The sequence below is a fragment of the Agelaius phoeniceus genome, chromosome 2 (genome assembly GCF_051311805.1).
Source record: "Agelaius phoeniceus isolate bAgePho1 chromosome 2, bAgePho1.hap1, whole genome shotgun sequence".
Lineage (NCBI taxonomy): Eukaryota > Metazoa > Chordata > Aves > Passeriformes > Icteridae > Agelaius > Agelaius phoeniceus.
In genome coordinates, this window is record NC_135266.1 from 2,841,418 (window position 1) to 2,869,073 (window position 27,656).

Consider the following 27,656-nt stretch of genomic DNA (forward strand, 5'->3'; position numbering starts at 1 on the left):
TGTGATGCTCCAGTGAGGGATTTGGGACGTGATGATGGGGAAATGGCCAGGGAAGGTGACTGTGAAAGGAATAATCCTTCCCTGAGCTGGAAGGAGTCCAGAGGACTCCAGTGCAATACATGAAGGAAAACGTGGTAGGATAACAGTTCTCCAGCAGTTCTCACAGCTTAAATTCTCCAGGAAAGTCAGTGCAAATGATTGCCTGTAATCATTTGAATGAAAACAGCTTCAGCTGTGAGCTCGGAGCTGCTGCCGTTGATTTTAAAAAAAGAAAAAAGGAAAAACAGTAGGGAGAGCTCTCCCCATCCCTGCCCTCTGGAAAAAAAATCCCTAAAAGCAGCTGATGTCACCAGAAACTCTGAAGTTTTTACTCTGTGTGGATGGCACGTGAGCTGGGAGGAAGGAGGGATGAGCTGTGGTTTGTAGCTGTGAATTTGCCCGGAATAGAAACCAGATTTCACACTTGTGGTGAAACAGGAAGATCCGAGTCCCTCTGGAACGCTATTTTTGGATATGATGTCTCTGGGCTCTCCATGGGAAACTCTTGGAGCATCAACAGGCAACAAACAGGGCAGTAGAAGTGGTAAAACAACTGCACCTCTGCACTGGACTTGCCACTGGATTATAATTTCTGGAAATCCAGAGGATCTGACAAAACTGTGAGGATAAATCAGGAGAAAGAAAAACTAAACCCAAAAAATGACTCGTGAATGTCTGACACCACCTCTCCCCTCCAAAATACCAAACCCTAGAAGTTTCAAATCCACTCAGGAAATGATTAACAAATAACAGCTCTCAGGTCTTGTCCTTAAGAATCATTTGCAGCTCAAAGCCCAGATTTGTGCCTGCTCTCCACATGCTTCTTTCCAAAGAGGTGTTTGGGAGCTGAGGGAACAAGAGTGGAAGAGGAGCCAACTCCGCGTGTTTTAGGTTTGATTTATGGCCTAAAAAGTGCTTGAGTGGGGTAACCTGGTGTTAAGGAGGCTGATATTCTGAAAGTGAAGATATTTTGATGGGCAGGGAGTGCCACAGCAGGAAAAATTTAATGTTTGACAGCCAGAAGCTCTGGTGGTGGCTGCTAAAGGAATGTCCAAGGTGCCCAAAGCACAGGAGACAAATTATGTTGAGCCTCTCATTCACACCCACATCAAAGAACTGGAGGAAATTCTATAAATTCACCACTTCAAATCTCCAAAAGGCAGGAGGGCCGGATATCCCAGGTTTTCTGGGAATGACAGAGTGCATCCCCCCAGGGCTGTGCTCTGCTGGACAGTGAGGATCACACGGCTCCAGCTGAGGAGGTGACAAACCTGTGAGGAGGTGACAAACCTGGGCATCATCCTGCCCCAGCCTTTTACCTGGAAATGCCTTGAGGGGCGGGCTGGGCCCAGGGAATGAGGGATATTCCATTCTTCCATCAAAAACCCCAAAGATTTCACAGAATCCTGGAATTACAGAACCGCAGCACCCTGGAATGGTTTGGATTTGAAGCCACCTTGAAGATCGTCCAGTTCCACCCTCTGCCAGGGGCAGGGATCCTTCCACACTCAAAGGTGAAGCTGGGCTGTTGGGAGAATTCCAGAGCAGGGCAGCCCTTGGCAGAGGGGCTGGAGCTGTCAGTGCTCCCGTGGCTCTTGGGTTTGTATTTGAGAGAAGTGGGATGTGCTTTAGGACATCCCTGGGCTGAAAGGAGCTCTGATTCCAGGCCTTCCCCTCCCTAAACAGCCCAGAGTGGTGCCCTGTGGCTGGAAACAGAACAGGGATTTCAGGAATTTCATCCTCCCCTGGTTTTGGAAGGTCTGAGTGGCCTCTTTAACTCCAACAGAGGAACACGAACAACCCAGGCTTGAAACCAAAACCCTGAAGTGAACTTCAAGAACTTTTTGTGTCCCTCCTGGGTTTGGCAGCTGCTGAATTTGTTGGGGTGGCTCCCATGGCTTTGGTGTTGTAGGGCAAAGATGCAGATCAGAACAGCTATAGACACCCACCAGGACATCTGCATTCTTGGGTGATGCTTCAAAAATCACTTTGGTGATTTATTTGAATTCTGATAAAATGGTATTTGTTGGGAAATGATAAAGCTGAGCTTGGGGTATTTGCTGAGGGTCACATTCTCACTCAGCAATGCTTCTGGTCAGTGAAGAAGGAATTGAGAGCTCCAGGAGGTAACTGAGAGCTCACATTTACCTCTGGAAATTCTTTCTCACCTAGAAATCACAAGATAATCCAAGAAAAAGCCATAAAAATATATTAGTGAATGAAATCGAGGTGTAATGGGTCTGGATTAATTCTGTAGCCAATTACATTAAGATGTTACATTAGCCACGTCCCTTAAATATCATTTACCACAAATATTCCCACAGGGAATTGAGCTTTCCTTGAATATTGTTCAGGACTAAGAGCTGAAATTCCTGGGTGAAATGATTTACTGTCAATGAAAACACCACTCAGGATATACGGCTTGAAAATCCATTGTTAATTAACAGCATTCAATTCTTAATTGTCTCCGTACCAATTCAGTTGAAATCATTGACACAAAATACATTGTTAAACTGCTTAATCAATCATTGTAGAAAAATAGAGGTGTTTGATAGGGACATTCTAGTACAAAGTTTCCGTGAAGCTTCCCCGTTTGAAAGCTTTGGAGGCTTCTATATTTTTTTTTTTTAAAGCTTATGTTACAAAAATGAGATCTCATAAACTTTACAGTCCGTACTACATGGATACCAAAGACGAGAAAATACAGGGGGGGAGAGAGAGAGAGAGAGAAAGAGACAAAACACACACACACCTTAAGCTGTAAGTGCCCTATTCACAAAAATAAAGCTTACACATGCGCATGCCCCAGTGGCGGAAAGTCTCTTTTTCCGTGCTGAAGGACACAAAAAAAAAAAGGTTTCATCAGGGCCCTGAGCTGCAACTCAAATTTTCTCAACCTGCAGCAACGACTTCTAGAGTGGCCCAGTGAATTGTGAGAGCACAAAGCAGGTTTGTCCTCGGAGGCAAAGCTTTGCTTTCAGCTCGTGCACCTTTGGTGCGCGCGGGTGGCCCCAACGCTTCCAGAGGGGCTCTGGAGCCCCCAAAAACCCAAAAAACCCTAAAAACCCTCATCAGCCCTGCTGGGGAGCCATGTTGGTGGGATGGATGGGCTGGAGCACGGGGCTGATGCTGGGGCAGGAGGATGAGCTGTGGCCAAGAGCTGTCTCTCAGAAATGTCCCAACCTTCATCCGCCCAAAAATCCTCATCCTGCACCATTCCTTGCATCCTGGGAATGCCTTTTAGGGGAAAATGTCAGTGCTGAAACCAAAAAATCCTCTTCCCATCCAGTCTGATTTGCCCTGGTGTGCAACCCTTCCCTTCCCCAGGCCCTGCTGTGCCCTCCTCACCTGGAGGCCCCCCCAGATCAGCCACCCTCTCTGAAAAGTAGCAAGGGGCAGTGGTACCAGCAAAAAAGAAAATTTAAAAAAAAAAAGGAAAAGAGGTGTGAATTTAATGCCAAAGCTATATCACAGTGCAAATTTTCCACCTGCCCACCAAGTTTCTCCTGAGGTTTATTTTTTTTTCTCTTTTATTTAAATGTAAAGTTTTAAATGTAAAGTTTTCTGTACCAAAAAAAAAAAAAAAAAAGCTTCAGATTCTCTTCAGTGTTTTCTTTCTTCCCGGAGTAGGCAGGCATGGAAAAAACCCCCCAGAATTAAGGCTGCAGCTTCTCCTCCTTTGCTGGCAGAAATGCTGTTCTTGGTGGAGCTCCCCCACTCCTATGGAAGCGATGTGAGTTCCCTCTGCCCTGGGATGGAATGCCCAGGGATTTCCAGGGATTTCCAACAACCAGGGAGTCACCTAACGTGGAGGAACTCACTGAGGAAGGGCTCCCCTGAGCCAGGCAGGATCCACCTGTGTGTTCTCCTGGGAATCCTGGTGGAAGGACACCTCCAGGGACGCCGTGCCCCCCGCGCCTCAGCACCAGCAAATTGCAGATGTCATGGGTTCCAGCTCCACACGAAATCCAGCTGTTTCTTTCCCAGATGAAGTAGCTAAAATCTACTGGCTGAGGTGCAACATTCATTTTTCAATGGCTTGTGTGTGTGGGGTTTTTTTTGTGTGTAGCAAACTACTCCACTGAAATCCCATGGGAGCAGATTCCCTGGATATTGCACGTTAAGGATAACACCTCCACATGACACATGCTTGTTCCATGAAAAGTACACAGGAAATTCTGGTTAGCCATGAATTTGCCACAGCCTCAATTTTTCAGTTGAACTGCCCCCAAAAAAGAGTAACCAGGAAGGGTTTTGCCTTATTTGTAAACATTTTCACAGTATGTCAGGAATACAATTCTCTACCCTGCCCTCTCCCAGACTTATGGCTTTTTAGAGTGAGTGAAACAATCTGTTTGGCCAACAGTGAGGTACTCTAAATAGCTGCCAGTCTGGTACACTGAAGAAAATGTTATGCACTAGAAGAGTCATAGAAGGGAGGGGAAAGAAAAATAAATTAAAATCAATTTTACACTGCAAATATTTGAAGAGAAATGCCTACTCGACGGGTAGTTAGTTTTTGCATCCCAATATTTCTAGAGCTCTGTTTCTAAACCTACATTAATTACACAGCTGTGTACATTATTTAGAAGTTCTTTACTACAGTACTTTTGTACATGCGGCGTTTATTACTAAATGTAGAGAGAAATAGTTACATAAGGCATATGTACAGGGTCGTGGGGGATTGCAGGTCCCTCTGTTCACCTTCCTCTTAAAGCTGCAAGGCCCATTCCACTGTCACCCAGTCTGTGAAAGTGTCCTGAAATACATAAAAACTCAGCCAAGGCCCATTGCTTTGGTGGGCATTAATCAGTCTTTCCTTTAAAATCCCTTGCATCCATTTCCTTTGCGTTCAGGGATCGGTTTTTTTGTTGTTGATGTGGAAAAACCTGGAGGTCTGCACTGGAGAGGGGCCACCAGTCCCTGCCAGGGGGAGATTCCACCATCCCTGATGGGTGTTGCAGCTTTAACCCACGCCTTGGCTTAGTCTGGGGTTGAAGTTGGGATTTCTCATCTAAAATGTTTATTTTCCGTGAGTTACCAATAACAGGAAGAGAAAAAAAATTAAAGGCGTGTCGCAGAAAGAAACAGGGAGCAGAGAGGGAGGAGATAAAGGAGGTGGCCTTTATTTCTCCCCTGGTCCTACACTTTGGACTCATTCTCCAAGTTGGCCACGTCTCCGTTTCTTTCATTTTGGTCTTCTTGGTTCTTCTCCTCCTCCTCCGTTTCCAGCTCAGCGTGTTGGTCCAGCTTGCTGGAAACAGACCAGGTCAGGGGCAGTTCTGCTCGGCTGGCCATCTCTGCCAGCTCTTTGGCACTGTAAACGGGGGTGTTGGTCTCATAGGTTTCGTGAAAACTGTTGTAGTCAACCTCGTAAAATCCATCCTCCAGCGTGAGCACGGGCGTGAAGCGATAGCCCCAGAGGATCTCACTGGTGATGTAGGAGCTACGAGCCTGGCAGGTCATCCCTGCAACAACAGAGAAGGAATAAGTGCTGTAATCAGGGCCCATGGCTTCCCCAAGTCCCTTGATTTATAGTTTTTTCTGTCTGTAAGAAGGACAGAAGGAGGTTTGACATCACACGAGGTGGAGCTCACATGGCGGGTTTAGGGAGCGCAAACTGATGCCCTTTGCTCCTGCGTATGTGCTGAATAAGAAAGGCTCAGTCCGCCAGTGAAGATTTTAATATTAATTTCTTTATCAAAAATTTCTCTTCTGCCTGTGCTTCACCAACTCACCTGCTGTGGGTCTCAGGTGGGGTGGGGCACTGTGCCATCCTCTGTCTCCTGGCTGTCACAAACCCACTGCCACATGCCCATGGTAACAGGAACTGTCACCAAAGCTTCCCCCTGCTGGAGCCCACCCTGATCCCCTGATCCAAGGGTTCTCTTCATGCCTCAGGTTTTAAATTTTATATTTTTCAGATTCTGCACTGCTTTAGTGTGTGGGTCTGAGCTTCATATTATGGGATGGTGAGGTCTCTGTACAGAGCAAGGAGACAAAACAATTCCTGCTCTTGCTGGGGACTGTGGTATTTTCTGGGTGCCCTGTCATTAGGAGGAATGCTGAATCTGACTCCATGTTCTTAGAAGGCTGATTTATTATTTTATGATACTATATTATATTAAAGAATGCTCTACTAAACTATACTAAAGAATACAGAAAGGATACAGACAGAAGGCTAAAAGATAATAATGAAAACTCCTGACTCTCTCCAGAATCTGACACAGCTTGGCCCCAACTGCCAATAAGTCAAAAGAATTCACCTGTTGGATACACAATCTCCAACCACATTCCAAGGCAGCAAAACACAGGAGAAGCAAATCAGATAATTATTGTTTTCCTTTTTCTTTGAGGCTTCTCAGCTTCCCAGGAGAAGAATCCTGGGCAAAGGGATTTTTCACAAAATATGACTGTGACAGGGGACCAAGGACAAATGATCCAAATCTCAGCCCAAGAGCACAAACCCCGTGGGCTGGAGAGAGAAAAACAAGCAGGGTGGGACTGCAGGGGCTAAAGCTGGAATTGGAAAAATCGTTCTGCCTGGTGGGAAACAGGAGGGACAATTTTCTGCAGAAATCAAGAAGATTAATTGGACTATGTAAAACTTACAGCTCATTAAAAACAAACCCTCCTCCAAAATGTTGATCTCCATTTTTAATTGAGGCTCCCATTCAGCAATGATTTAATTCCCATTCCTTTTCCACAGCTGGATTAAACATTTCCAGTGCTAGAACAGAAGTTAGGATTTTTCAAGTCAGTGAAACTAAATTATGGGGATTGGGTACAGGAGACTTTTAATTTTAGGCAGCCAAGCTACCTTGGCTTTTTGTTGTTTTATTGTTATTTATTATTATTAAAAATTTTTATTGGTTTGCTTTTAAATGGGATTAAAAAAGGTCTTTGTTTCTACAAGAAATTGAAGATTTCATGGTGGCTTAGACAATAAAATGTTGTGTCAGACACTCATACCATGCAGTGTTTCCCTTTGGGATGAGAGCCATCAAAAATAAAATGCTCTAAAACAATCAGGGGGAAAGGTTGTTTCAGAACCAAGGTATCAAACCCATGTTTGGGCTGAAATACAGTGATTTTCCAGCCCTGCCATTTCCACACAGTGAAAACCTCATTCAGCTTTTGTTTTACTCAAGACAGGCCTTTTTTACAGCAGCACCTTTTCTCTTCAAATTCCATTTCTGGGATAAAAAAAGGGAGATGAAATGAGGAGCCAAGAATTATGGCCCACGACTGGCTGCACCTCTCTGACAGTCACAGAGGTTTTGAGGTTCAGCAATTTGCTGCTGGCACTTGGCAGGACCAGGCAGAATTCCTGCTGCAGTAAATTATCTGGGATATCCCACAAGAGTAGCTGTTTTCAATCATTTTGTGGGAATTCTGCTCCACAGTTCAGCCTGGAGTAAGACTCAACAGCAGATTGTGCATGGAGCACAGGGGTGTCCCCATGTTTGGGCTGAGTGGGTTTCACTGAGCTGTGCAGGAGAACAAAATTTGGTCTGGGGTCTCCATTTGGGAGCTGAGGCTTCCTGTGATGCTCCTGTTGAATTCCTTTCAGTCTGCATCCACAGCAGCCTTTGTTGAGGTACCCCTGCAGAGGTTTTGATCTATTTTATCAAAAGGTTCATTTGGATCATGAGAACATCTCTCAGGATGAAAGGTGTGCCCGGGGCTGTGTGTTCTATTCCCATCTGTCAGAGCTGGGGCAGTTCTCTGCTGTCCATGGGGCAGTTTTTTCTTTCTCTCTCCCACAGCCAATCCTCCCTGCAGGAGATCTCTGCTGTCCATGGCCACTGAGTGTCCCTGCAGGGCTGATCCAATCCCAGCATCCCATGGGGAGATGCTGCATTGCCCAGGGGAGGAGCCAAGCATTCCTACCTGGATCCAATCTGAGGTGCTGGCACAGCCCAGCAGCCTTTGCCCAGTGCATTGCCAGAGGAGCAGCTTCTGCTGCCCTGCATTGCCAGAGGGAGCCCAGGCCCATCTGCAGCAGCCCTGGAGCTGCAGAGGAAAACTCCCCCCTTGTGCAGGATCCCTGCTCCAGCAGAGCCACAGCTGGCACTGCAGGAGGGCTGAGCCCCCATGGGATGGGGCTGTGCCACCCCCTGACACACAGGGGAACAGGGACTGCTCTGACTCTGGCAGTGTTGGTTTGTGTTACTGAATTTTGATTTTATTTTTATTTTCTTTCCTATTAAAGAACTGTTATTCCTATTCCCATATTTTTGCCTGTGAGCTTTTTAATTTCAAAATTATCACAATTTGGAGAGAGGGGTTTACATTTGCCATTTCAAGGGAGGCTCCTGCCTTCCTTAGCAGACACCTGGCTTTTCAAACCAAGTCAGAACCTTTTGAAACCAAAACTAAACGTGGAGGAAGTTCTCAACCACTTGAGGTAAATTCCTGCAGCCTCCTGATGGAGCTGTGGCACTCAGGAAGCAGCAAAATCCTTGTCTGGGGCAGGAGGGAGAAGATGGGAGAATTCTGCTTCATCACCGTGACCAAAGAATCCCAGATTGGTCTGGGTTGGAAGGGACATCAAAGATCCTCCAGTTCCAACCCCTGCCATGGGTGGGGGTCTTCTCTTAGGTCAGGCTGCTCCAAACCCTGTTCAGCCTGGCCTTGGACACACCAGGGATCCAGGGGCAGCCACAGCCCCTCTGGGAAATCTATTCCAGGTCCTCCCCATCCTCACAGGAAACAATTCCTAATTCCCAACGTCCTATCTGATCAGGGCTTTGGTGTTGAGATGACTCTGAGGTGTTAGAAAGTTTCTTTTTCTCAGCTATGAGACTGAGGAAGAAGATGGGATTATTTGGCTCTCGTTCCCAAGGTTGTTTATTTGCTCTTATTTAATTCATTGTCTTTCTGACTCACTGAGGTCTCTTTAGTAGGGTGGGTTGAGGTACTCTGACCACCCTCAGGGCGCTGTTATTTTTTAATACTAAAAACTATGTGTACTTTATTTACAATAATTCTTCAATACTTATCACTTATGTTAGACAGTTTGTCTCTACTCCAAACTAATTTAAAAGTGTCACTATCACAGCAGAAGATGGAGAACAAGAAGAAGAAGGAGAAAGATTTGACACGCCCAGATTCCTCCATCTTGCCTCTTGAACCCCCATTCCAAAAACTTCAAAATTCTACTTTTCTACTTTGTGACAAATTCACCATCATTCTACTCAAACTCTTGTGGCTTGTAACTCCTCACACAAAGTTGGGAATTGTTTCCATGGGCTAAAATCCAAGGCACAGGTGTCTTTGACTCCGTGCCAAGGTTTCTGAGCCCCTGCCAGGCTCTGGAGTCCTCCAGGGCAGCCAGGGGAATGTCCTGGGTTCTGACACCCATCCCTCCCTCCCTCTAGCAGTGGGAGCCATTCCCTGTGTCCTGTCCCTCTGCAGAGAAATCCCTCTCCAACGACCCCAATACTGAGGGAATTGGATGAACCTGCACCTTTCCTGTAGCTCCAGGAAACCCAGGTGGATTTCCAGGCTCCCACCCGGGACCCACTAGCTCTGCTCTGTGCCCTGCTGACCTTTTGCGCTCCAATCTGTTTGCTGAAGGATTTGTCACTTTTTTGGGGCTATTTTTGGGTGCTCAGGAGAAGAAGAAAGCAGCGTGGGCTATTAAAAACAAGGCAGAGGCTCGGAGCCAGGACCCCCTGCTTGATCCCCCTCTTCTCCTGCAGACCCTGTGTGGGCTTTGGCAAATTCCCCAGCTTTGCTTCGCTGGCTCTGTTTCTCTGCTGTGCCACCAGGAACACGCTGAGATGGAGAAGCAGGAGATGTGCTGGCACTGGATTCTCTGCCTCCTCCCTCCTCTAGAATTTTTTTTTTTTTGCTGTCAAATTTGTACTAAACAGCTCTCCCTGGTGTGAAAATGATTGCCTCAAGGAAAAGGAAAAAAAAAGACAGAAATTTGGAATAAAATTTCCAGAGTGCCACTAAGTCAGTGTCAGAAACATTCCATGGGAGTTCATTGGTCCTCTTTAATCAAGCTAAAAAGAAGGAAGCAAAATGTTGTGTTGGACTCTGAATTCACTGCAGTATTTTAAAGCTGGAAGCATAAAATCATAGAATTTAGGTACAGCTGACAATAGAGCTATGGTAGTTCAGTTTATTTGAGTAAAGACCCCACAAATATATATAATTTTATATAATATATATTTTATATATATTAACATATATTTATATATTATAATATATAATAATATAAAAATATATATTAATATAGTATAATATGATATGATATAATAAAATATAATACAATACAATATAATATAATATATAGTATAGTATAATATAACATAATATATATTATATTATATTATATTATATTATATTATATTATATTATATTATATTATATTAATATATAAAATATATAAACATATATAATGTATAAAAAGATATAAATATATAAAAATATATTATATAATATATAATATATAAATATATGTAACTCTAAAAATATATATCATATATGAAAATGCATTTTTATATATATATATATATAAAATCTCTCATTCAGAGGTAGCAAAGGGGAATTCCCAGGGTTTCTGATGACTTGGTTCAGAGCACACCTGGAAATTGGTCGTTTATCTCACCCTGAGAAATGTCAAAACGTCCTGAAAGAAGCCAAAACTGCACAGGTGCTTGGGAGCCTTTTAAATATTTTAAATATCTTTGCTTCAGCATGTCTGGAGTGGAACCCTTGTGTTGTGGGGTTGTGAGGCAAAGGGAGTGAGGATGGATGATTTTTATTCTTATTAGAATACAAGGAGTTAACTTTTGCTGGGTTTTGTTTGTTTTCTTTTTCCTTGTATAACATTAAAACTGGTGAGGTTTTTTTTTTCCTGCCAACGATACGTGTAATTTGATATTTCTATTTCCACCTTTCTTACTCGGGAGGAGATCACCATATTTGAGATTTTATTTGCTGCCACCATCTGTGAGTGCTGCTCAGGGGTCTCAGTGGTAGCTGGGGAGGGAGCAGGGACCAGCTCCATCCCGAAAATCCAAATTGCCATGGAGTGAGTGGGCTGGAGCAGCTGCTCTGACCACCCCAGCCCGTAAGGAAATCACAGCTCTGCAGGAGAACACGCAGATTATCAGCTCCCATTTGCCCAGAGATGAATATGCACAGGAAACTGGAGCCATAATTTCAAGTCAGTTGAACTTTCTGATGCCTTGAATTCTATTTCTTGCTAAAACAAATAACAGGCATTAAAAAAAAAATGAAGTTCATATTAAGTTAAATTCTAAACAAAATCTAACTTGAGTTGTTCAAAGCATTCTGGTTTCATTCTGACTTCTTCAAATGTGATATCTTGTGTAATGCAACACCTAAATAAGAAAAAAATGGGCAGGCTTTAGTCTTTTACAAACTGTTAAAATGCATTTTTCCCCCCCTGCAGGAGATCTCAATGCCAGTGAAATGATATTTTCCAGTGGAAAAATGCTGAATTAGAAATGCTTGATTTACTTGGTTTCTGTTTCTCCTATCAGGAATTAAATGCTGGGTAATTTGTGTCTCATTTTTTGCCTTCTGACAAGTGGTACCTGCTGAGGCAGGAGAGTTTGCCCGATCCAGCCTCAAATGTGCTGCCACTTTTAGCAAAATGTACCAACATATTCTCAATAAACTGCTTGTAAAGAGATGGTAATTTTACCCAAAAATTGCAATTTTACCATAAATTTACAATTCAGCCAGTATTTAACCTCAATTTAGCCTCATACTCAGGCTGTGCCCAGCAAATCCTGATGTGTCTGAATTTTGATGTTGTTTTCCAGCTGATCTTTTCCCAATGGGTGATGATTACATTTTTCTGCCACCTAAATGTGGGAAATTTATTAAATCCAATAATGTCAGACCACAGAGAGAGGAGCTGGTTCCAGAACTGGCACTTCAAAACTGGGAGCTCAGTTCAGAGGAGCTGGAACATGGAATGCCAGGATTCTGTGCCCTGCTCTGTGCTTGGCTCTTGGGATGCATTTATGGATCCAGAGCTTCCCCAGATTTCAGATCAGCACCACACAAGAGCTTTATTTTTCCTTCTGGGTGCCCACCACGGGGGGATTTGTGGGAATTTTGGTTAAAAGAAGCTGCAGCTCCATTTTGCAAAGCACTGAGGGAGGAGAAGAGCTGTCCTGACCTTCTACAAACACACTGTTATAACCCAAGGGATTTCTCCCCATTCCTGCAGGTGGGATGTTCTCCCCTGCCATGGTTCACGAGCATCCTGCTCCAGAATTCCATGAAAATATCCAGGAAGAGGCAGCAAGGCTCTGATTGCAGCTGCTGCCTCCCTGGAGAAGGGTCCTGTGGGGTTTGACACTGAGCACTGGGAGCTGAGCCACCAGTGAGGGGCTGAGGGGACCCTGGGTGGATCTGGATGGAGCTGAGAGGATCCTGGGTGGATCAGAAGCAGGTTCCTCTCTCTCCAATCCTCACAGGGGAGGCAGAAGTTGGGAATTGGGCACATATAAAATACAAGTAGGAAGTGAAGAATAGAAAACGCCCGACTCAGAAATGTGCATTTTCATCCCAAAGGCAAATGTGACCTGGGCTGCATCCAAAGCAGGTGGGCAGCAGGAAAGGGATTGGGATTGTGCCCCTGTTCCCTGCTCAGGTGATTTCCCACCTGCAGAGCTGCCCCAGGCCTGGGCCCAGCCCAGGGAGAGCTGGAGCTGCTGCAGAGAGCCCAGAGGAGGCTCCAGGATGGGCAGAGGGATGGAGCAGCTCTGCTGGGAGGAAAGGCTGGCACAGCTGGGATTGTTCACCTGCACAGGAGAAGCTTTGGGCTGAGCTCAGGGTGGCCTTGCAGGGCCTGCAGGAGCCCCAGGAAAGCTGCAGAGAGACAATTTCCAGGGGATGCAGGGACAGCACCCAGGGAATGGCTTCACACTGAAACATTACAGGTTTAGATCAGATATTAGGAGGAAATTGTTCCTTGTGAGGGTGGGCAGGCCCTGGCACAGGTGAAGCTGTGGCTGCCCCTGGATCCCTGGCAGTGCCCAGGGCCAGGCTGGACACTGGGGCTGGAGCAGCCTGGGACAGTGGGAGGTGTCCCTGCCATGGCAGGAAGATGGAACTGGATGGGCTTTAATGTCCCTTCCCACCCAAACCTGGAATTCTGAGATTCTGTGAAATGCATTTGGCCTTGAAGGAAAGGATTGAACATTTTTTGTGCAGGATCTCTTCCAAGATTGATCCTTCAAGGAATGTGCATGGAAAGTCAATCTTTAGTGGAAAAATAAACCCAGCCCTCAACATCTGTACCTGTCCTGGGGAGCAGGCACTCAGCACCCAGTGCAGTGGGACTGACACCAAAACAAGGCACTGCTCAATTCCTACTCATGGGAATCAATGCCAAAGGGATGGCTGGGAGAATAAAACCCTTTCCTTGGAATGGTGTTTTCTGCAAAAGAAACATTTTCTGTGACACTTTGTACCTGCTGCACACTTGTGCTGTCACTGCTGGGGGATTTCATTAAAACATCTCATTAAAATAGAAGTGTGATCTATTCCACCACTTCTTCCACACCTAATTCCAGTCTGCATGTTTGGGTGGCTTTTGTTCCTCTCCTTAAAATGCTGGACATCCAAGGTTTGCTCCGTGCTGAACTTTCCTGACTTGGAGCTTTTTCTAAAAATGTCACATTTTCCTGGGGAAACGTTTGCACGCCAGGATTAAAGACAAAACATTGTGAATTCGCAGCTTGGCATGCTGTAAAATCCAGGAAATAAGGCAAGATTGGGAGCTTTTTGACAGCAAAATCTGTGAATCACCCACCAAATATCCTGGGGGCTGTTTTGAGGTTTGTGGCTGAAGAGAGCAGAGGGGGAGATGAAAGAGAGCCCAAGGTAAAGCACTTGTTCCTGCCAGGCAGATGCTGGTGAGAAGGGATGCTTGGAAATGCAGCACAAGCAAAGGTTCCAAAATCACTGGAATTTTTAGGAAGCAGCAGCCCAGTTCCAGTTCAAAAATCCCTGGAATTTTTGGGAAGGAACAGCCCAGTTCCAGTTCCAAAATCACTGGAAGTTTTGGGAAGCAGCAGCCCAATTCCGGTTCCAAAACCACTGGAAAGCAACAGCCCAATTCCAGTTCCAAAATCCCTGGAAGTTTTGAGAAGAAACAGCCCAGTTCCAGTTCAAAAATCACTGGAAAGCCATAGCCCAATTCCAGTTCCAAAATCACTGGAATTTTTGAGAAGGCACAGCCCAATTCCAGTTCCAAAATCACTGGAAATTTTGGGAATCCACAGCCCAATTCCAGTTCCAAAATCACTGGAAGCTTTGGGAAGCAGCAGCCCAGTTCCAGTTCCAAAATCCCTGGAATTTTTGGGAAGCCACAGCCCAGCTCAGTGGGGCGGCCCAGGCAGTTTTGTAACTCTGCCTCCTTTTAGGTGGGCTGGGACAAGCCACACGTGGGTGGGTGGAACTTGATTTTAGAAGAGAAAACTTGAAGAAATCAGCTTTTCTAAAGATATCCTGTGTGTTCAGAGATGATATTTTTGTCTTCTGCTTCACCTGAAGGAGTGGCAAGAGGGCTGGGGGAGAGGAGCTCCATGGTTTGCAGAAGGAAGCTCTGAATCCCAAGCTCTGGGAGGAGGAGGAGGAGGAATATCTGGGCTGCTTTTGTTACTATTTTAAGTGATGGGCTTGGGTAGATCTTATCCCCTTTAATTTTCTTGGTGGGAGAGAATTTAAGCAACCTAACATTTGTTGATGTCATTATTTAATGTGATTGATCAAGGCCTTAATAAAAATCTCTTTAAGGGAAACCATTAAACACGTTAATCTCCAAGTTCATCTGACACCACAACGCTCTTTAATTGAAATTTAAATGAGGGTTTATTGATATCTTGATCACAACAAAAGCCTCAGCCAATGCCAGGCTCCCTGCAGCTCTGATTTTTGATGAACTTTTGCAGGCCTTCTTGCAGTTCTGCACTGAAAATCATCTGTGCTGTAAATCCTCCCACTGAGTGGCAAGTGGGTTTTGATTTTTATTCTGAGTTGGGTTTTTTTTTTCTGTTCATGGGATGAGAGTTATTAAGTTGATGCTTTCAGGTTAATAATATTTGGCTATCTGACAATGTGAGCAGCATATTTTGAGATGCAGGAGGGAGCAGAAAGTGGCTGCCTGGGGGAATGAGATGCAAAATCTTTCCCTTCTGAAATGCTGTTTAATATTCGAGTTATGTCAGATTTTGTATCCATATTTATCTGCCTGGCATCCTGTCTAATAGTAGAAGCTATTAATACACCTGCTGGTAGATCAATGACCATTTTGGAAAAATAAATATTCACTTTGTTTTCATTGACTTTGGTTTTATTGGAGGTGGTGTGGAAGAAGCTGATTAATCTTTAATTACTGTCCACATTTAGCAACAGGTCCAATAAAGGAGAAGAGCAGGAATAGGGTTGGGATTTTAGGAAAGCTTCAGTTTTACTCTTCTGATATTTCTATTATGAAAAAAAATAGGAACAACACACTTCAAGCTCTGGGCTTTTCAGTCTGGCACTTTCCTCAATGCCTAAATTCATTTAAAGTAGGGGAAGAGGGGACCAATAAACAGCATAAAGCTGTTTTTTTTTTTTTTTCTATTTCTTCATATTTAAACAGACAATATTTAAACTAATTGTTTCTGGAGTAGCGCAGACAAATCAATCTATGGCAAAATGTGTCACATTTTCCTCAAACAGTCCAAACTGGTGATGGAGCAGAGAAATTCTAAGTTTCTTTGACACCTGCACCTCACTTGTGGAAGCAAGACAGAGTCATTAGGACTTTTTAATTTTCCTTAGTTTAACAATAATTATCTTGGATGAAAAATTTGAGGAAAAATTTGTTTGTTTTAGTAAGAAAAAAATAAAGAACTTGAGAAGAACGTGTGTGGAAAGGGAAGCAAGGTGAGGGTGCTCACATCCAAACTGCAGAATTCCCACAGGAGAGGTGCTTAACATGATGGAAAAGAATCTGGAATTAAATGAGGGGGCTTTCAAAGCAGGGAAAACTTTGTATAAATGCCTCCATAATGTCAGCTCTCCCGAGTAATGAATGAATTCCTGTTCAGCCCTGGTTTTGTGTTCAGCAAAGCACACAGCCACGGGTTTTGGAGGGGGGAGATGGTCTCGGGGTGGTGATGGATGAGAAGCTGCCCAGGGCAGGAGCTGTCCCTGTCCTGCTCAATCCCAGCTTCCCTGCTGGGGCTCCTTCCATCCTCAGCATCAGTCATGAGGTGGCACTCTTCTCCCAGCAGAGATGCCTTGGAAGTGAGAGTGTGTCTAAGGGAAAAAATAAAAAAAGCAGCAGTGCCTGGAAAATATTGAAATATCGTCGAGGGATTATTGCAGAAGTTGCTTTGGGAATGTTTGGGCAGGATGGGAGGATGTTGTGTGGTGGTGGCAGGGATGGGTTATTTGCAGGGATGGGTTATTTGCAGGATGTACCTGGCTGAACTCTCTCTGAGCTCAGGATGGAGCTTTCCCTGATTTCCCCCTGATTCCCAGGTGGGTTTGGGGCACTCGTGGCAGCAGCTGCAGCCCAAATCCTCCTGCATGGCAAACACAGTGCCACAGCCTCCCTCCTGCAGCTTTCACTGCTGCTGCCAGAGCTGCTGCCTTGGAACCCCTCCTTGATCCAGACATTGGACAAGGAGCATAAACTGGACATCCCTCACTGCCAGGGGTCCTGCCTCACCCAAATCAGGGATCCCAGGCTCAGAGGTAAACAGGGAAAAAACCTAAACCTGAGCATTTCTGGCTAAAACCATCTGTCTTTATTGTTCATGTGAGTGTTTAATGAGAAATTTTTAAATTTCCTGATTCTAGCCCCAGTCAGCAGCAGATGAAACCAGCAGCACCTTCCAAGGAAGGACCTGGGGACACTGAGCACATGCAGAGGGGCCAAGGAGGCTGGAGAGGGGCTGGGAACACAAACCCTGTGAGGAAGCCCTGAGGGAGCTGGGGGTGCTCAGCCTGGAGCAAAGGAGACTCAGGGCTGCCCTCCTCACTCTGCACAGCTCCTGAAAGGGGCCTGGGCTCAGCTGGCCCTGGGCTCTTTCTCCAGCAGCACTGACACAACCAGAGCACACAGCCTCCAGCTGCACCAAGGGAAATCCAGGCTGGAGAGCAGGGAAAAGGTTTTTCCAGCAAGGGTGAGAAAGTTCTGGAATGGCTGCCCAGGGAGGTGGTGGAGTCCCCATGCCTGGGTGTGTTGAACAAAGCCTGGATGTGGCACTGGGTGCCAGGGTTCAGTTGAGGGGTTGGGACTGGATGACCTTGAAGGTCTCTTCCAACCCAGGGATTCTGGAATTCTGTGAATTCTGTGAATTCTGTGAATTCTGGGAATTCTGTGGATGGGTATTTATTTTGCTGTTCCACACTGCAGACCTGACCCAGATCTCCACAGTTTTACACCTCCATGGGATCCTTGCTAAGTCCCAAACACCCTAACAGATGTCTGCTCATGGGGCAGCATCCCCTGGCTCCTGCTGGGTTCCTGAAGTGTGTTTAACCTCCAGCGTGGGAAACAGAAATAAAATTTGATGTGGTCTCTTTGAAAACTTGCCAAGACAGGACAAGGGGAATGGCTTCAAACAGACAGAAAGTAGGGCTAGATGGGATATCAGGGAGAAATCCTTCCCTGGCAGGGTGGGCAGGGCTGGGATGGAATTCCCAGAGCAGCTGGGGCTGCCCCTGGATCCCTGGCAGTGCCCAAGGCCAGGTTGGACACTGGGGCTGGAGCAGCCTGGGACAGTGGGAGGTGTCCCTGCCATGGCAGGGGTGGCACTGGGTGGGCTTTGAGGTTCCTCCAACCCAAACCAATTTGGGATTCTGTGATTCTCTCCATGCTTGCAGTGGATGAGGTTTGGGTGCTGGGGGAGCTCAGGGATGGGTTTACTCCCTCTGGTGTTTCCTGCAGAGTCAGTCACAACATCTGGGAGGACTCATGGGACAGGCAGGACACAAGGCAGGTGATAAAAGGGATGTGAGTCTGGGAGATGTTCAAGAAGACATTATTGGGGTAATGCTGAATCCAACCAGCTCTGAGCCCTTCTCTCCTCCCACCACAATGAATTCTTCCCTGGCTGCCAAATCAAACACCCAGCACTGCCCTCACCGTGTGCTCCAAGAAGAGGAGCTTATTTTAAACAGAGAGACAAAAGAAGCAAATATTGTGCACAAAGCCCTTCCCTAAATCTGGGAGTGCTCTGGGACAGGTGACAGATCAACAGGGCCACCTTGGCTTCTCCTCAAAGCACAGCTGAACCCTGGGCCCTGAGGTGAGGAGATGCTCAATCACCACCAAGGCTGAGCTCCTGCCTGGCCAAGCTGAGCTCAGCTTCTCACAGCTGTCTCAGGAAATGGAGACTCTTTATTCACCTTAATCACACATTTCTAAAGGGAAAAGGGAGACAAACCAGCAATTGTTTATTCCCAGTAGGAATGTGAGTACTGGAGATTAATTGGGAATATAACAACCCATCCCAGCCTAAACCCTGACATTCCACATGGCACATGCTGGGCCCTGCTTCCACAGAGCATGAATGCAACTCACTCAGTACAACCCAGATCATTTTGTTCCTGTGTTTCCTATCAATTTTCCAATTACATTTTATTCCAATTCTGCTGGAAGTGCAGGTCAATGGAAATACAACAATACAGGCACAGAAATTATTTTGCCAGCAAGTTTGCATGGGGATCCAGCAGCCCAGCAGGGAATGAATTATTGAAGCTCAGAAAGAACAGGACCAGCAATATTTGGCTCTTATTTCATGACCTCTTATTTCTTATTTCATGACCTTTCATCTGGAGGTCTCTGAGGTAGGGATTTGTTATTATTTTTCTTTTCCAGTGAGGAAGCTGACGAAGGGAACAGTGAACTTGACCTGAGGCCTCATGGAAGATGGGCAGCAAAGAAAGGCTGTGGTGAGGATTTGAACATCCTGATGTCAGGTGGAATTTGGGCCAGCTGGATTTTTGTTGGCCTTTGGTGGAACCAGGAGGATTTTCTGGCCTGGAGCACTGATTTAGATTTCATGGAGAACAACAGTTTAGGAACAACTTTTTTTTTTTTTTTTTTTTTTTTTTTCCCAGGTCCTGCAATTTCAACCCAAGTTTTGGCTCAGTGCTGGGGTCTCAGCAGACCTCAGCATCTTTCCTAAGACCTTTTCTCTCCTCTGCTTCAAGCAGGGCAGGGTATGGGTGGCAAAAGTGGATGGGTTGTTTGGGGAACAGGAGGAGGATCAGATGCAACAGTCACAGAACACCAAAGTGTTTTCCTGGAGCAGCATTTGTGCTTCCTCAGCCTTCTCCTCTTCTCTGTGCAGTGGATCTCTCTCTTCCTTTTAATCAAGATTGAAAATTTCCTGCTCACAGAATAATGGAGCCTTTGCCTGGGGGAGCTGGGGTGACACTGGGGGCCTGTGGCATGGGCAGGGACCCCAGGGCAGTGACTCCACCTTCCCCCGTGCCCAAAATTAGCAAATCCTTCATGTGGGAGCCTTGGAAATCCTCAGTCCCTTCAAATGCCTGATGAAATCTGTTGATTATCATCAAAGGAGAGAATTCCTTGTGTCATAAGAAGGAAAGAGAAGAGAATTTAACTGGCAGCAGGGAGAAGACAATTAACAGACCTCAGAGCAGCACTGGGAGGGTTAAGAAGCTGTCACAAGAAAATAATTGGGAAATCATGAATTAATTTCCAATTAATTGGTGGGGTTATGTGGATGCCCCATCCCTGGAAGTGTCCAAGGCCAGGCTGGATGGAGCTCTGAACAACCTGGGATAGTGGGAGGTGTCCCTGCCCATGGGAGAGGCTGGAACAAAATGATTTTTAAGGCCCCTTTCAAGCCAAACCATTCTGAGATTCCATGATTACAAACACATGGTGAAACTGAGCAAAAAATCACCACAAAATATCGTGGTGTGACAGGATTAAATCAGCCAACCCAAGGAGTGAATCTCTGCTGCACCACCACAGTCCAGAAATGTTTGGGGTTTTGTATTTTTGGTGAAGTCTAATGGCATTTCCTCACTTCCTCCCTCTCCCCACTCACAAAAACATTTGTAGTGCTGAAAGCTTCACTCCATTTCTAATTTGGGAAGATGCTGTGGCAAAGCTCATAATTCTTTCCCTGCAGTTTAGCAGGGTAGTGTTACACAATTTGGCTACAAGAAATCCCTGTAATAAATGACAGCTCTTTCAGCCTCTTGGCAGTGTAAGGCCCAGCCATCAGTCTTGTAAATGTTCCCATAACCATCGAAAAGTTGAAATAATTTGGAACTGTGGCTTAACACATTATTAATGCCAGAGCAAAGGGTTTGCTCTGGTCTCAGCAGGAATATGAATGCAACCTCCTGTGATTCTCTCAGGTGGCAGCTCAGGGATAAAAGCTCAGCTAATCAGGGGCTGCTGCCGTGATTGGACACAGAATTCAAGGCCAGCATTCCTCAAAATTCAGTCGGGTTTGAAGGCTTTCACTTAATAAATCTCCTTGGGAACGTGGACAGGTTGTTTGTGTGTCCCTGGGGGTGTTTATCACTGAAAGAGGAGGAGATTAATGAATCCTTCACTGTCCTGACTGAGAGTGAGAAACTGAGCCAGCCCAGAGGAGGCTCCAGGATGGGCAGAGGGATGGAGCAGCTCTGCTGGGAGGAAAGGCTGGCACAGCTGGGATTGTTCACCTGCACAGGAGAAGCTTTGGGCTGAGCTCAGGGTGGCCTTGCAGGGCCTGCAGGAGCCCCAGGAAAGCTGCAGAGAGACAATTTCCAGGGCATGCAGGGACAGCACCCAGGGAATGGCTTCACACTGAAACATTACAGGTTTAGATCAGATATTAGGAAGAAATTGTTCCTTGTGAGGGTGGGCAGGCCCTGGCACGGGGTGCCCCTGGATCCCTGGCAGGGCCCAAGGCCAGGTTGGACACTGGGGCTGGAGCACCTGGCACAGTGGGAGGTGTCCCTGCCATGGCAGGCCTGGCACTGGGTGATTTTTAAGGTCTCTTCCAACCCAAACCACCCTGTGGCTCTGTGAGCTGTGCTCCCCTCACTCTGGACTGGCATTCCCTTGTGAACAGGCTCCTTGTGTTGGTGTTTTTGGGCCCAGCAGTGGCTCCACTGCCCAGGTTTCCAGCCAGCCAAAGGGACCAAAGTCACCAACAAGGCAAAGACCCAAACCAAGCTTCACAAAAGCCCAAATTATCTTCTTGCTGCATCACTTGGCTTTCAGCAGGGAGTGCATTAAGTCTGGATGGGAACAGGTAGCAAAGCTCTCTGAGGGGATGGAATCACTCTGCAGGATCCCATTTGGGATCTTTGGGGAAATTCTCCAGTTTTTCATGTGGCTGCTCAATCACATGGATGTTTTCTGAATGCAAATGTGTCAGAGTGACAACAGAAAGAACCTTCCAAAGCAAACAACCCCAAGATGAGGATGCCATGCCTGGTGTTGTTCACCTCTAGAAGGTTTAATTCACCTCATGAATAATGTGGCAACAATCCCACAGTTTTCCACTTTATACTGTGCCATGTTTGAGCCAAGCCAGCCTGGCCTGTGGTACCTTGAGCTGAATTGCTGTGAACAATTCTCTCCAAAGAGGGAGCACAGTCAGAGCCCTGACACTGCAAAACTGGGATAATGCTGGAGCTTGTTGCTAACAGGAGAAAGATGGAGATTAAGATGACAACCGCGGGAGAAAATCCACTTTGCAGCCTTTTTTTACCCTGTCATCTGTAGGAGCGAGAGCTACAAGCACAGCTGATGAGGTGTGATGCTTTAGAGGAGGAGAGTTTGGATTTGCAAGGAGCTTTGAATGTCTTGTTTTCCCACCAGCGCTGCCATCTCCCTTGATAAGCTCATTTCAAAAGTTAATGGACCAGATCCTTCCCTGTGCTAATGCTGCATTGTGCTGCTTCAGAGGGGCAACACAGCACTAAAGCAATCTGCTCCTGCTCCTGGAGCTCTCCCCTGTCCCAGGAAACAGGGATCAGCCAGAAGGGACCATCCAAAAACCCAGAATCTGAGAAAATCCTTCAGGGTAAGGCGTGGGGTGAGAGGTGCCACCACCCCCTCTCATTCTGAGGGCAAAAAGGATTTTACTTTACAAAAATGATGCTACTGATGGAACAAACGTTATTCCCCAGGAGTGGAAGAGCATTAAAAGAGTCCAAGGTAGGCATCACCACCACCCCTCCACCCAAAGCAGGTCCCTGTGCTTTGGACTGCACGCTCAGAGGGAGGCGTGAAAACCAGAGAGGGATAAATTGCTTTTTGCTGTTCCCCTCAGCTGTGCTGACTAAACAGACAATTCCCTCTTCTCTCTTGGTGTCAGCACGTGGCTGTGGTCGGGGCTGAGCAGGGCACCAGCTGCTCTGGGCTGTGAGGGGGAGGAGGGTGACCCAGCAGGGCACTGCCACATCAGCTGTGACAACTTCAACTGGACAGTTCTAATTTTAATTTTAATTTTAGTCTGCTGCTCTAAATCAGACTCCAAGCCAGGGAGAGGCACTGGAGGAGGGACTGTGAGAGCCCAAGTGCTGCTCTCCCTTTGGCTCACCCTTGCCATGAGGATACAAACCGAGCTGCCCACAGCAGCTGGAGCAGGAGCAGCAGTGAATGGGCAATCAGGCTGGGCACTGCCACACAGCCAAGGGTCAAACCTCACTGCTGCAGCTGAATTCTGCCCCCACCCAGACTCCAGACAAGCAATCTGCTCTCCAGGGATGTTTTCCACACCAAGAGCTTAAGGTTGCTATCAGTGTTTTTCTCCTGAAGGAAGAATTTCGTTGGAAATAGTTCAGAATTAAAGATTTTGGGCAGGTCTCAAGAGCAGCTGGTGGTTCCCCTGCATTTCAGGTGAATCCACCGACTTTGGGCCCGTCTTTATCTCCTACCCAAAGCAACACTGGCCATAAATCCAGGGGTCCAATCCATGCAGAATGCCAAACACCTCACCTGCCATCCCATCCCTAGAGAGAATCTAAACCTGTGCTTGTGTTCAGGGTGATCATTCTGTGGGACCCAAAAAACTGTGGGTTGTTTCCATCCTGGGGAAAGGTGGTCAAAATGGAACTTTTCTGTTTGTACAGAGGCAAGACTGAGGAATAAACTCCTGTGACAACTGAAACTCAATAGCTGCCATCAGAAGTGCCAGATATTTTTAACTTTATCTTTTTGAAACAAACACAAAATAGAAAGGATCAAAGTTAAAAAAAACCAAAACAACAGCCACCACAGCTAGCATACAATTCTGCTGATGAAGGGAAGGGATGGATGACTTCTGATATAAAAAAAACCTTTATTTCCTTTTCCTTTTTGTCTGTTCTTTTCTCTTTCCTCATCAAAGGATGGCAGAATGTCAGACTGACACACCATCAGGTGTAATCCTGAGCTGAGTGAAGGCTGTAATTTGATTAAGGTGCTCTGACAGGTTTTGAAACAAGGAATGAATGAACCTGGAGGATTTAATTCATTACAAGTGTAGGTGCTGCATAATGCAGTTTTCATGAACCTTTCCTGCTGCAGCAGCTGGAACATCCCTCCACTTTCTGATCCCGCTGAATTCAGAGGGACTGAACAGGACCTGTGAAAGGGCAGCTAATGAGGTGAAAATGCAGGGAGGTGGATTCAGCAAATGAAGCCCTGCAGTGATCTGACAGCTGCTGAGGAAGCTCTGTGGAAAAGGAGCTGAAACTCTCCCAAAACACTGAATTGCTTTGAGATCAATTCCTCATCTCTCAGCTCAGTGGCACCAAGTGAATAAACCACTGTCCCTTGACAAAGCCTCTGCTTGCACAGGGGGCTGCTGCAAAAACTTGTTGAAACTCAGTGAAGTTGATTAAAGCCCACAATGTGTCAGCACAGACACAGAGCTGGACGTGAACAGCTGTAGGTCAGCATTGAAGGGATTTTTTCCAATTAAAGTATTAAAATTTCCTTCTTCTGTGTCCAATATGAGGGGCTTAGCAGCTGGGTGGGAATCAGGCAGTGGATTAGACCTAATTACTCTTGGCTGTAACAAATCAGGGCTCTGGGTGGCAGATAAGGAGATGGGATGGCCTTGTGGAGCTTCCAGGGGGAAGTTTGGTTCATCCATTGCCTCTTTTTTTTATAGTATTTTGTATTTTGGCTACAAGACTCTGAACACATTAATACCCAAGTGTTTTTCCATTCATCCAGCACCAGGAAGGACTGGTCCCTAGTTATTTTTTGGGGTTTTTTTCCTGATGTAAATTCAAGTTTGGATCACTGTGCTCCGTGTGGAACAGACAATACTTCTGAGATGCTTTGCAGACAGAAACAACATCATCATAAATACAGGTGTAGTCTGGCCCCAGAGAGAAGGGAGGCTCAATCCTCTGGTAGAAGTGAAGGAATCTCTTTTTCATTCCTGAGAGTTGACTTCAGCAGCACCCACGCACTGTTCCTTGTGTTGGAAACTTAATTAACTTCACTTGAAAATCCTGCCTTTTTGATGGCAGTGGAAATAACATGACTTTTAAACAAGTAGAGGAGACTGTCATTGAAGTCGAGCCAGCTATGTGGGAGTCAGATGATTAAGGTAGATGTGGTGTAGGAGGGGAGAAATACTATCATTTGGAAAAAAATACTGTATTTTGAACAGGTTTAATGTTCTCTTCCAGGAAAGGGGGGTTGTTATTATTAAGAGCATTACCAACATTAGATGCAGGGCTTGATTCTCTGTTGATGTGCCTTGGCTCTAATTGCTCCCATCCATGCAAATTGCCTAAAAATGAGTCTCAGTTATCACTGAGCTGTGCAGCTGAAGTCTGGGGGAGCTGTGTGCTCACTTCTTCAGGTGTGGGAGCAACCAGGCAGAGGGTGAGATGGGAGGGAGGGATCTGCTCTGTCCCCCTGGGCCGTGCCGGTGTCTGTGTCACACCAGGGATCCATTTCTGATCCTGTCACAAAGTGTTTCATTCCTGTGGCCCAATCTGAGTTTTATCTCAAGGCTGTGTGATGCTGTTCCCGTATTTTTTGGGCAGAAATTGCTGCTCCAGCAAGGATGTCTCAGGTTACAGAATGTAACAGGGGCTGTGTGTTCTATTCCCATCTGTCAGAGCTGGGGCAGTTCTCTGCTGTCCATGGGGCAGTTTTTTCTTTCTCTCTCCCACAGCCAATCCTCCCTGCAGGAGATCTCTGCTGTCCATGGCCACTGAGTGTCCCTGCAGGGCTGATCCAATCCCATCATCCCATGGGGAGATGCTGCATTGCCCAGGGGAGGAGCCAAGCATTCCTACCTGGATCCAATCTGAGGTGCTGGGACAGCCCAGCAGCCTTTGCCCAGTGCATTGCCAGAGGAGCAGCTTCTGCTGCCCTGCATGGCCAGAGGGAGCCCAGGCCCATCTGCAGCAGCCCTGGAGCTGCAGAGGAAAACTCCCCCCTTGTGCAGGATCCCTGCTCCAGCAGAGCCACAGCTGGCACTGCAGGAGGGCTGAGCCCCCATGGGATGGGGCTGTGCCACCCCCTGACACACAGGGGAACAGGGACTGCTCTCACTCTGGCAGTGGCTTGTTTTTTGTTTTTTTTTTTTTTTTTTTTTGGTACTATTGCATTTGTATTTTAGTTTTCCTAATAAAGAACTGTTATTCCTATTCCCATATCTTTGCCTGATAATTTCAAAATTATAATAATTCAGAGGGTGGGGGTTTGCATTTTCCATTTCAAGGGAGGCTCCTGCCTTCCTCAGCAGACACTTTCTCAAACCAGGACAAAGAATAACTCAGCACGTGCCCACAGCAGCAGGAGCAGCTGCAGAGGCAGCAATGTTGGGTTGATGCTGAAAGGTTCTGTTCTTGTTTGAAGCAGGTTCCACCTCTGAACCTGCAGCCCCTCTGCTCCTCTCTTTGCTGCCCATCCTGCTTTTGGGAGCCTGGCACCTGTGCTGGGCTTGTCACTGCTTTCTCTCCGTGGGATCAACCCAAAGCCAAACAATGTCAAAAGACTGAGATCTGAGCATTTCCCCTCCTCAGAATCTCATTCCAATGTGGGAGAAAAGCCCATTGTGCGAAATTTGGGTGTTCAAATTCAGAACTTGAAGTACTGCTCACATTTTTTTCATAATCAAGGGATCTTTTATTCCGTTGTTCTAACATGATACAGGGGGGAGGAAGCAGAAAACCTGCACCAACCCTTAATAAATAGAATATATGGGATAGATTTAGTGGGATATCTTTTGGTCTGGATGTGAAATCTGAGTGCAGTGATTATGCAAAATCCCTGGTGGGGACGTGGTTAGACCTGACTCAAAGCAACAAATCTTTCTGCTGATTTAGTGAACACAAGTGCTCTCACATGCTCTGAAAACTGCTCCAGCTCAGGATCTTGGCATCTTGAGACCAAAAAAGTGTCCTCTGGGCAGCAGCAGTGCCTTCCAAAAGGCTGTGTTTTACCATCAAAACGCTTTTGTGCCATAAACAAACCCTTCTGCACCAGCAAATTTCCTTTTCTCCTCCTTGACAGACTTGTGCAACTTTTAAACCGGTAGGAAAAGAAGATAAACAATAATCTGTATGGAAAATGCTTTATACTGAGCAGATACTTCCTTTCTCAGCACAATTATTGGTCTCTGAGTCTGCAGTGGAGGAATTGGTTGATATTAAACCTTAACCCCAATGACAACCACGAGGTGCTCGGTGTTAGCAAGTGAGTTTTGATTTATATCAATCCCTCTGTTTTCCTCCAACCTTTCTTCCCACACATCCACAAAAAGAGTTAGAGGACCTTGTAACTCATCTTGCCTGGGATTTGAGTGACCATGTGTGTTTGAGTGGCCTCAGCCCAGGCCCTTTCCTGGTGTTTATTGCAATCTCATGAACTCAGAGCTTTTCCAGCAATCTGTGGCTCAAAACTCACTGAGAAAATCACATTTCTTCCTTGACAGACTCCAACTGTTCCCAGGGTCTCTTTAACACCAAGCCTTCAGGCTCACAATAATGGGAAAAAAGGCAAGATTTTACAGCCTGGAGAACAGAAGGAAACTACCCCAGCACAAATAATACTTTTTTACAAGATTTCCCAGCCTGAGCCGACTGTAATTACATGACATCTATGGAAAACACACTTGCTGCCTAATGCCACCACCTGCTTGGAATATCCTCTTTGTATCAGCATGGTCTCATCATTTCCTTCCAGTGTGATGCCACGGGGTCTCATGATAAACACTTTATAACACATATTATAAACACCAGCATGGATTAATAGCACAACCTGCATTTTCTGGGCTTTCATGGCCCCAGTTGCACGCTAAGTGTCATTTTTGTGCCACTGCACCTGCTCCTCCTGCTCTTTTCTTCTCCTTTTGTCCAAACAACCTACAGGTATGTTGTGTATTTTGTCCATTTAAGTAAGTTATGGCCATCCTCCATGAAATTGCTTTAAAATGGATTTTTCCTTATCTTCTCCAGCCCTGCAGTAAGTAGAATAGTGCAGATAAGGTTTGTGGAGCTGTGTTCACCTGGAAGGTGTCTGGCTGAAGGGAACTGCTCTCCCTGTGACATCCCTGGGCTGGGGATCCTGACATCAGCTCCTGACATCATCTCCCTGCCTGGGGATGCTGATATCCCCT

General features: G+C 46.1%; 1 protein-coding gene and 1 long non-coding RNA gene across 3 annotated transcripts in view; both read right to left on the minus strand.

The window, feature by feature from the left end:
• The window catches only part of LOC143696637 (uncharacterized), a 268,836-nt gene that overhangs the window by 139,795 nt on the left and 101,385 nt on the right, over positions 1–27,656 (minus strand). The gene's annotated exons all lie outside the window — the stretch shown is intronic.
• The window catches only part of KCNJ6 (potassium inwardly rectifying channel subfamily J member 6), a 172,085-nt gene continuing 146,884 nt past the window's right edge, over positions 2,456–27,656 (minus strand). For both annotated transcript variants that reach the window (XM_077193198.1, XM_054628433.2), the window contains one exon: positions 2,456–5,507. In XM_077193198.1, coding sequence (XP_077049313.1) covers positions 5,182–5,507 — 326 coding nt within the window. In that variant the 3' untranslated portion in view covers positions 2,456–5,181. The remainder of the gene's footprint in view (positions 5,508–27,656) is intronic.